At 59.9% G+C, this 7,171-nt stretch overlaps 2 protein-coding genes across 2 annotated transcripts in view; both read left to right on the top strand.

Moving 5' to 3' along the window:
- Positions 1 to 96: 96 nt before the first annotated feature.
- DDX41 (DEAD (Asp-Glu-Ala-Asp) box polypeptide 41) lies at positions 97 to 5,271 on the top strand. Its single transcript, XM_010189744.1, has 15 exons — positions 97 to 250; positions 334 to 408; positions 772 to 832; positions 1,408 to 1,544; positions 1,802 to 1,874; positions 2,051 to 2,204; positions 2,315 to 2,451; positions 2,622 to 2,784; positions 2,885 to 3,016; positions 3,201 to 3,272; positions 3,542 to 3,638; positions 3,995 to 4,144; positions 4,265 to 4,336; positions 4,740 to 4,850; positions 5,095 to 5,271. Exons 1-15 carry the CDS (start codon positions 109 to 111, stop codon positions 5,229 to 5,231), a joined length of 1,713 nt encoding a protein of 570 aa, XP_010188046.1. The 5' UTR covers positions 97 to 108; the 3' UTR covers positions 5,232 to 5,271.
- Positions 5,272 to 5,983: 712 nt separating this feature from the next.
- Positions 5,984 to 7,171, top strand: part of DOK3 (docking protein 3) — a gene marked incomplete at its 3' end in the record, with an annotated part of 2,476 nt that continues 1,288 nt past the window's right edge. Inside the window, exon 1 of the mRNA XM_010189733.1 lies at positions 5,984 to 6,040. Coding sequence (XP_010188035.1) covers positions 5,984 to 6,040 — 57 coding nt within the window. The remainder of the gene's footprint in view (positions 6,041 to 7,171) is intronic.

Genomic DNA, 7,171 nt, shown 5'->3' with positions numbered 1-7,171 from the left:
GGTAACAGGGCCCGCCGCTGCCAGGGGAGGGCTCCGAGCGTCCCTCCGGCTGCGTGGCCTCTCACTCCGCCACTCTCTGCTTCCTTCCAGCTGCAGAAGCTGCTGCAGATGCGGCGGAAGGTGGTGTTGGAGGAGGAGCAGCGGGACAGCGGGAGCGAGCAGCGGGGTGACGAGGATGACATCCCCCTGGGACCCCAGTCCAACATCAGCCTCTTGGACCAGCACCAACACCTCAAAGAGAAGGCAGAAGGTGAGGGAGCGGCTGGTGGCAGGTCTGAGTGGCTTTCAGGGGGTGATGAAAGGCCCTCATTGTTTCCCTGACTCTTCCCCCAGCTCGGAAGGAGTCAGCCAAGGAGAAGCAGCTGAAGGAGGAGGAGAAGATCCTGGAGAGCGTGGCAGAGGGCCGAGGTGAGTAGCGGGAGCTCTGTTTCCCAGAGCCGTCTCTGGAGCTGTCAGGGCAGCAGTAAGCGTATTGCCTACTTTGTAACACTCGGGGATGTTCACATCAGGGGGTGGGATGGGAGATCAGAACGAGATCCCTTGTTTGGTATCCAACTGCCTGGCTTAGCTGTGACAGTGCTGTGGCAGGCGGATGGGCCCCTGGGATGCAGCACTTGGTGTTCGTGTACCCCGAGGGGCTGTCAGGGCTGCTCCTCTTCCTCCTCTGCCTCAGAACGCGGTCTCCTAAACTGCCCAAGCAGCTCTGTGCTGAGGTTAAGCCCATCTGGAGATGGAGAGTTTGCACTGAGCTCATCAGCTTTGTTCTTGCAGCTTTGATGTCGGTGAAGGAGATGGCAAAGGGCATCACCTACGATGATCCAATTAAAACCAGGTGCGTCTCACAAAACAGGTTGGCTTTCTGGAGGTGTCGCCTCCTCGTGGAGGAGCACTGCTCTGCAGCCACGGGCTTTCCTCTGGCTTCTTACCACTGTATGTAAGATAAAAGGATGTTGAGTCACCTTGGACGTTGTTTTATTCACAGTAAAGTTTGCTAAAGCACATTTATGTTAAACTTGATGACCTGAGGTGGAGCTACAGGTTTTGGAGGTGACTAAGCTGGAGGAAGAGACAGGGGTAGCCTACAGGGCCAGTGCTGCCTGAGGCAGCGTTAGGGAAATGATCAAGATCTGTCCAAAAGATTTTGGCGTCTTCCGTCCACCGCCCATTGACTGTTCCCAGCTGCGAGGTTTGGACTCCTCACTGAGATTTTGGGGAAACGTTTAATGCATGGCACTGGCTTAGGATCTGCTCCTGGGCTGACACCGTGAAGCCCTTTGGTGTTTCCTGATTTCCCTGGTGCGACAGCAGAGCCTGATGTGGGGGGTTCCCCTGTGCCTCCATGGGGGCTGCTGGCTGTGCAGCCCCAGCCTCATTCAGCACCACGACCTTTCCGTGTTGACTTCGCAGCTGGAGAGCACCTCGTTACATCCTGGGCATGTCGGAGGCACGGCACGATCGCGTGCGCAAGAAGTACCACATCCTGGTGGAGGGGGAAGGCATCCCGCCCCCCATCAAGAGCTTCAAGGAGATGAAGTTCCCAGCAGGTGGGCCCAGGAGGGAGCCTGGCAGGGCAGGGGACAGCGTCCGCCTGGGACATGGACATTAGCGAGCAAAGCTGTCGAATCTTCAGTGTCACCTTAGCAGGGTCAAAGCTTAAATTCCCAATGGTGGCTGTGTCGCACAGCTGCTGGCCTGGGGGGTGTTTGTCACTGGTGGAAGAGCTGCTGCTGGGACGTGAGTAGGAGGGATAGAGTGGGAAGACTTTAGGTCGTGAATGTGTGTGTCCCTTGTTCTGTGACAGCTATCCTGAGGGGTCTGAAGAAAAAAGGAATCCAACAACCAACACCTATACAGATCCAAGGCATCCCCACCATGTGAGTGCTCTGGCCCTGTCCTAGAGTGGGGGGTGGTTGCTCTCTGCAGCTCACCCAGCTGTGTGAGCTGGGCTCCCTTCCCCAGTGACAGATGCGTCCTGTCACCTTGCTGAGCCCTGGAAGTTTGAGCCATTCTGTAACGCTTCTCCTCACCGTTGGCTCTGTTTCCCTGCCAGCCTTTCGGGAAGGGACATGATTGGCATCGCGTTCACTGGCTCTGGGAAGACCTTGGTGTTCACTCTCCCGGTGATCATGTTCTGCCTGGAGCAGGAGAAGAGGCTGCCGTTCTCGAAGCGAGAAGGACCCTACGGCCTCATCATCTGTCCCTCAGTGAGTGTTGTGGATGTGGTGACATGCGGGAGGAAACTTTTATCAGTGTTCAGTGGCAATCCCAGATCCTCCCTGCGCGGAGGTGTAGGAATGAATGTCTTTCTCTGCAGCGGGAGCTGGCCCGGCAGACTCATGGCATCATTGAGTACTACTGTCGCCTGCTCCAGGAGGACGGCCTGCCCCCGCTGCGCTGCGCCCTCTGCATCGGGGGCATGTCAGTCAAGGAGCAGATGGAGACAATCAAGCAGTAAGACCTTCTAGGGGAAGTTGTGGGGCTGGAGCTGCGCCGTTTTCTGGCACGGGTCTAAGGGGTGGCACACTGGCTGGATGGCTTCAGGGAGGCGTGGGGACGAAAGTGATGCGTGCCCCGTGGGTGGCAGTCTGAGTGCCTGACTGTGGCCCTCTCTCGTCCCACAGTGGTGTGCACATGATGGTGGCAACCCCTGGGCGGCTGATGGACCTGCTGCAGAAGAAGATGGTGAGCCTGGACATCTGCCGTTACTTGGCCTTGGATGAGGCTGACAGGATGATCGATATGGGCTTTGAGGGGGACATCCGTACCATCTTCTCCTACTTTAAGGTACCGAGCTGGCACCATGTGAGTGCCCTGAAGCTCAAGCCCTGCACGCCCCTGATAGAGCGAGTGCTAAATCCTTGCCTGCACTGCGTTCCCTGCGCAGGGCCAGCGGCAAACCCTTCTCTTCAGTGCCACCATGCCCAAGAAGATCCAGAACTTTGCCAAGAGTGCTCTGGTCAAGCCCATCACCATTAATGTTGGGAGAGCGGGTGCTGCCAGCCTGGACGTTGTGCAGGTGAGGTACTTGGGTGCTCCCCCATGCCTGCGTGGGAGGCCAGCACCGTTTATGAGGGCACTCGATGCATTCTTTCTCCAGGAGGTGGGTGGGGTTCATGGCCCTCCTTCCCAGCAAGTTAAGGGGTACCAAGCAACGGCAGTTTCTCTACTGCCTGCCCACTCATCTCTGTGCTTGTTCTTAGGAAGTGGAATACGTGAAAGAGGAGGCCAAGATGGTGTACCTCCTCGAGTGCCTGCAGAAGACCCCACCACCCGTGAGTAGTGCGCTCTGGCTGCTGTGGCAGCGTGGCTGGGGGCGGCATGGGTGGAGCTGACAGTGGGGACACGGGTGTGACACTGCAGGGCTCAGCTACGTGTGGGGTAGATGCGAGTGAGCTGTGCTCCACGTATGAGTGAGTCCTGGGCCCAGAGCTGCTGTTTGTGCTCTCAGCAAGGGGGAGTGGGTTTCCTGGGGGGTTGTGCTGGTGCCAGCAGTGCCAGCCTGCAGAAGGGTCGCTTTTCCGTGATGTCTGTGCTGCTGCAGGTGCTGATCTTTGCTGAGAAGAAGGCAGATGTGGATGCCATCCACGAGTACCTGCTGCTGAAGGGTGTGGAAGCTGTGGCCATCCACGGAGGGAAAGGTCAGTGTGGGTGTCGGGGAGGCCTGGGCTGTGGTGTGCCCCTGCCTGACCCCGCTCCTGCCAGGGTGGTACGTGGCCACAGGAGGTCCCAGTGTGCAGCAGTTTGTGGTGGTGTGAGGAAGGGCTGTGACAGTGTCAGGAGGAAAAGCCACGCTGTATGCTGCGGGTATAATCACAGTGCAGGTCCCTAGGGGACCTAGAGGTCCCTCTGCTTCTTTATTTGGGGAAAGGCTGCATGTTTTCTCACTGGGGGAGTCCTGGTTGAGTGGTGCTTGACTCTGAGGCCATAGTGGTTGCCATGAGAGGTAGGACTGGGAGATCTGCCCTTGCTGATCTTCTCTGCTGGGCCTCTGCAGATCAGGAAGAACGAACAAAAGCCATCGAGGCCTTCCGGGATGGGAAGAAGGATGTCCTGGTTGCCACTGACGTCGCTTCCAAGGGTCTGGACTTCCCAGCCATCCAGCACGTCATCAACTACGACATGCCAGAGGAGATTGAGAACTACGGTGGGGACTGGGCCCCATGGGGGACCACTGAGGGCGCAGCAGGGTGGGTCTCTGCAGTGGCAGGGGGATGATCTGTCACGTTGCGTTCACCCAAGCCTGATCCTGTCTCTTTCTCCACAGTTCACCGGATCGGGCGTACGGGCCGTTCAGGCAACACTGGCATCGCCACCACCTTCATCAACAAGGCCTGCGGTGAGAAACGGCGCGGAGCTGGGCATGGGGGACCACTGAGGGCGCAGCAGGGTGGGTCTCTGCAGTGGCAGGGGGATGATCTGTCACGTTGCGTTCACCCAAGCCTGATCCTGTCTCTTTCTCCACAGTTCACCGGATCGGGCGTACGGGCCGTTCAGGCAACACTGGCATCGCCACCACCTTCATCAACAAGGCCTGCGGTGAGAAACGGCGCGGAGCTGGGGGCTGCCTGTGCGGGGGCTGTGGCTGTAGGAGGCAGCTGGGCAGTGGAGCTGCCTCTACCACAGCACTGGGGCTCGTCCTGAGCAAGCAGGGACGAGTCATGATGGCCTGTGGAGGGGAGATGGGACAGTGCCCCCCCGCCCTTGCTCGGGCCACGTCTGATCCCTTTCTCTGCCCCCAGATGAGTCGGTGCTTATGGACCTGAAGGCCCTGCTCCTGGAGGCGAAGCAGAAGGTGCCGCCTGTGCTCCAGGTGCTGCACTGTGGAGACGAGACCATGCTGGACATCGGAGGTGAGAGACCCTGGGCTGGCACAGGGACCTCCCACAGGGCTGCTGAGAGACCTGGACTGTGGACAGGACGCCCAGCTCCTGGAGGGGTTCCTGCCCGCCTCAGGACTGTTGTTGCCTGGTTGTGCGGGCAGCCCAGCCCTGTGACTGTGAGGGGAGACGCTGGTGTAGCCCCTCTGCTTCTGGGGTGGGGGGCTGCTTTCCTGGCATGGCACAGCTCCCCCTGACCTCATCCCCCTCGTTGCAGGTGAGCGGGGCTGCGCCTTCTGCGGCGGCCTGGGCCATCGCATCACCGACTGTCCCAAGCTGGAGGCGATGCAGACCAAGCAAGTCAGCAACATCGGCCGCAAGGACTACCTGGCCCACAGCTCTATGGACTTCTAGTCTGGAGAATGGGCTGCCCAGTGCTCCCCCTGTGCAGGCCCTGCTTCCCCTTCTGCCAGAGCACTGCCCTAGCTGTTCTCATCTTTGTCAAGCCCAGGGGCCTGTGCTGCACTGCTGTGGCCCCTTTTCAAGACGTTTGGCCACCAGGGCTGTTGCCAGCTCAGCCTGACGAAGCTCCTGCCCTGGGAGGAAACGTCTGGAGCTGTGCTGCAACAACCCATTACATCAGTGGCACATTGGGCAAGCAGGTAGCGGTGCCCAGTGTGAGGAGGAAGCCCCAGGTGAGGAGGTTGGTCTGTGTCTGGCTGTGTGCTGCCCCTGCCAGCCTCCTGCAGTGGCTTTGCCAGGGTCTTGCATTGCTCCTCTCCGAAGCCCCTCAGTTCCTCGAAGACCTCTTACCTGGTTTTGCGCATCCTTGGCTGGTGCCTGTCCCCATCTCCTCCTCCAAACGTGCTCGGATGCAGCCGGGGCAAGGCACAGCGTGCTGTGCTGGTGTCGGGCGGTCCCTTCAGTGCTTCCGGCGCTCTGCCTGCGCGTTCTGCCCCACTGCCCCTCTGCGGGGGGGAGGGCGTACAGACGGACATCTCCTGTGGCCCAGCCTCTGCCCCTCATCCCACACAGCAGAAAGGGGAAGTCGCTGAGAAGGAAGTCTGCCCCATGCAGTTGCTTTGGGTGCAGCAGTCACATTTTCTCTGCTGCTGGTAGCCCGAGTCACCCATCCTTGCGCTGGCTGCCAGGGCAGCACTGGGGCCATGGAGAGACCGGTAAAGGATGGGATCCTCTATGTGCAGCACTGCAAATTTGGAAAGGTAAAGAGTGGATTTGGGGCTGGGTACAGGGTTTGCCCTGATCTGTTTTGATGCCAGGCCTGGGCCCAGGTCCTCGTCAGCCTGGTAAGGGGGGACTGGAGCAGACTCCTCAGAGCTGCCCCAGGAGCGTGGCTCTTCCCACGGCCAAGGGGACTCATCCATGCAAAGGTAAAGAGTGGATTTGGGGCTGGGTACAGGGTTTGCCCTGATCTGTTTTGATGCCAGGCCTGGGCCCGGGTCCTCGTCAGCCTGGTAAGTGGGGACTGGAGCAGACTCCTCAGAGCGTGGCTCTTCCCACAGCCAAGGGGACTCATCCGTGCAGGCACCTGCTTGGGCGCACAGGGTCCTGCTTCTCGCTTGGTTGCCATGCGATTCACGATGAAATAAACGTGTGTTAATAAGGCGCAGCTCCAGCGTGTGTGGGAGCGGGGCAGCGCGTGGGACACGGCTCTGCACCCAGCCCTCCTTGAGTCCTGGGGTCAGCAGCGCCATCCGTGGGCACCCCTTGTGGCTTGCCCTGCTGCCCTGGGCCCTTGGGGTGGGCACTGACTGCCGCAGCCCCCAGCACAGCATGGGTGACATGGTGGGAGTCCTCGCAGGGTTGAGCCAGCTCTAGGGAGCTGTGAGATGGGTGTTCACGAAGCAGGTCCCACTGACGTGCTGGCCATGCCTTAGTGGCATCTCCTCTGCCATAGTGGGGTGGCTGTGCCCTCGTGGCAGACTCAGTGGATGTGCCGGGCTGTGATCGTGCTCTGACCTCCTTGCTGAGCGGGAAGCCAAGCCCTGGAGCTGAAGCGGGCAGACGCCGCATGCACGGGGCCAGTGCCCTGTGTGCAGGAGACAGGCGGGCTGGCGGTGGTGGGTATTTTGGGTGCTTGGCTGCATGTGGTTTCTGCAGGGTGGAGGCTCTGCTGCGCTTTTGGGGTGCACAGGGGCACACGCCCCCTCTATCCCATGATGGGCTGGGAAGGTGCTGGTGCCGCAGAGCCTCCCCTGGGAGGAAACGGGCTGCGAGCTGCAGGGCCTGGCTGTGCTCTGCAGATGCAAGGCTGCCAGCAGGAGCCCCAGCAGCTCAAAATGGCTTTAATTTGCATCAGGGTCTGTCCTGAGAACAGCTCAGAGCTCAGCTGC

Source organism: Mesitornis unicolor, unplaced genomic scaffold (genome assembly GCF_000695765.1).
Source record: "Mesitornis unicolor isolate BGI_N332 unplaced genomic scaffold, ASM69576v1 scaffold13620, whole genome shotgun sequence".
Taxonomy (NCBI): Eukaryota; Metazoa; Chordata; class Aves; order Mesitornithiformes; family Mesitornithidae; genus Mesitornis; species Mesitornis unicolor.
The sequence above is the reverse complement of the archived record's forward strand: the minus strand, read 5'-3'. Positions and strand labels throughout refer to the sequence as shown.